We start from the raw sequence: 1,990 nt of genomic DNA on the forward strand, positions 1-1,990 counted from the left end.
CCCCCACCCTCCTTCGGGCCCCGCCCCTCCCCTCCCCAGAGCTCTCTGATTGGGTGACCGGGACCAGCCAGCTCCCGAAGCCTACTCTTTCCGTCCTCTCCCCGCCCACCTCCCTCTCCATTCCTCCCGGCACGCGCGGAGAGGGACTGTGATTGTTCACTTTACACGTCACTCTTTGTGACGTCTCCGGCGGGGGCGGGAAAAAGGAGGCGGATGAAGGTGCTGCTGCAGAGGCTGAAACTAAGGGCCAAGCGGGGTTTTGGCGCAGGCGCGTGCGGTCGAAGCGCACACCTGGATTTGTTTCCCCCCAACCTTTCATCCCTGTAGCCCGTCTGGCTGAGTTCTTTTAGGGGAGGCACTGTGTGAGCGGCCTGGAGCAGAGCTGCAGGCGCAGGTTCGAGGGCATTGTTTCGTCGGGTTGAGGATGAGATCGCCCCCTTCAGAGGAAGGGCCTTAAGAGTCATGGAAGGAGGGGCCACGCAATATCCTCCTATCCCCTCGCGGGGGCGGTTTCCTGAGCCGCGTGGCTCCCGGGCCTTCCCTCTGGGACCCGGGAATGCTCCTCCCTTGGGGCCGGACCCTCCCACGCCCCGTTGGCCCGGCTTTTCTGCCGGCAGGGTGGTTACATCAGCAGCTTGCAGGTGCTGAACTTTAGCTCTTTGGGGCTTTTTTTTTTTTTGAACCGGAGTCTAGCTCCGTCGCCCTGGCTGGAGTGTAGTGGCGCGATCTTGGCTCAACGCAACCTCTGCCCCCCGGGCTCAAGAGCTTTCCCTTGCCGGGCGCGGTGGCTCACGCCTGTAATCCCAGCACTATTGGGAGGCTGAGGCGGGCGGATCACGAGGTCAGATCAGGAGTTCGAGACCAGTCTGATCAACATGGTGAAACCCCGTCTCTACTAAAAATACAAAAATTAGCCGGGCGTGGTGGCGCACGCCTGTAATCCCAACTACTCGGGAGGCAGAGGCAGGAGAATCGCTTGAACCCGGGAGGTGGAGGCTGCAGTGAGCCAAAATCACGCCACTGCACTCCAGCCTGGGTGACAGAGCGAGACTCTGTCTCAAAAAAAAAGTTTCTCCTGTCTCAGCCTCCTGAGTAGCTGGGATTACAGGCACGTGCCACCACGCGCAGCTAATTTTTGTATTTTCAGTAGAGACGGAGTTTCACCATGTTGGCCAGGCTGGTCTCAAACTGACTTCAAGTGATCCGCCAGCCTTGCCCTCCCACAGTGCTGGCATTATAGGCGCGAACCATCTTGTCCAGCTCTTTGGTGCTTTTAAAGGAAATGAATCCCCGTTTCCTCCTCCATAGACACTCTTCCCACAGTATTGCTCAGGTGATCTCACTCTGTGGCTACCTTTTCTAGAGGTTATTATTTTGTTATTGTTGAGACAAGAGTCTCACTCTGTCACCCAGGCTGGAGTGCAGTGACATGATCACGGCTCACTGCAGCCTCGACCTCCTAGGCTAAAGTGATTCTCCCGCCTCAGCCTCCCCAGTGCATCACCATGCCTGGCTAATTTTATCTTTTGTAGAGACTGGGTTCTCACCCTGTTGCCCAGGCTGGTCTCAAACTCCTGGGCTCAAGCCTTCCTCCCACCTGGGCCTCCCAAAGTACTGGGATCACAGGCGTGAGCCACCGCGCCTGGCCTCTCGCGGGTATTTTTCAATGGCTTGTTAAAAAGTATGCCTATTAACTTTCCTTTATCTTAGGGCTGTGACCGGTCCATCTATCCCTTCAGTACTAAGTCCTGCCAGGTTAATCTTAGCCAGCAGAATGGTCCTATATCTACAGATACAATGTAACAATGTAATTGTAAAATTTCTAAATGACCCCTTTAAAGCAAGAAGAAACATAGTTTTAATAAATACACTTAGTTCAATATGTCCAAAATAGTATTTCAACATGTAAGCAATATAAAATTACTGATAATGTTTTATAGTTCTTTTGCACTAAGCCTTTGAAACCAGGGCGTGTTTTACACTTCCAGCA

General features: G+C 54.0%; 1 protein-coding gene across 1 annotated transcript in view; it reads right to left on the reverse strand.

The window, feature by feature from the left end:
* Positions 1–319, reverse strand: part of MEX3C (mex-3 RNA binding family member C) — a 23,646-nt gene extending 23,327 nt beyond the window's left edge. Inside the window, exon 1 of the mRNA XM_017877557.1 lies at positions 166–319. Coding sequence (XP_017733046.1) covers positions 166–319 — 154 coding nt within the window. The remainder of the gene's footprint in view (positions 1–165) is intronic.
* Between the last annotated feature and the right edge of the window lie 1,671 nt (positions 320–1,990).

The sequence above is a fragment of the Rhinopithecus bieti genome, unplaced genomic scaffold (genome assembly GCF_001698545.2).
Source record: "Rhinopithecus bieti isolate Rb0 unplaced genomic scaffold, ASM169854v2 scaffold_9976, whole genome shotgun sequence".
NCBI lineage: Eukaryota > Metazoa > Chordata > Mammalia > Primates > Cercopithecidae > Rhinopithecus > Rhinopithecus bieti.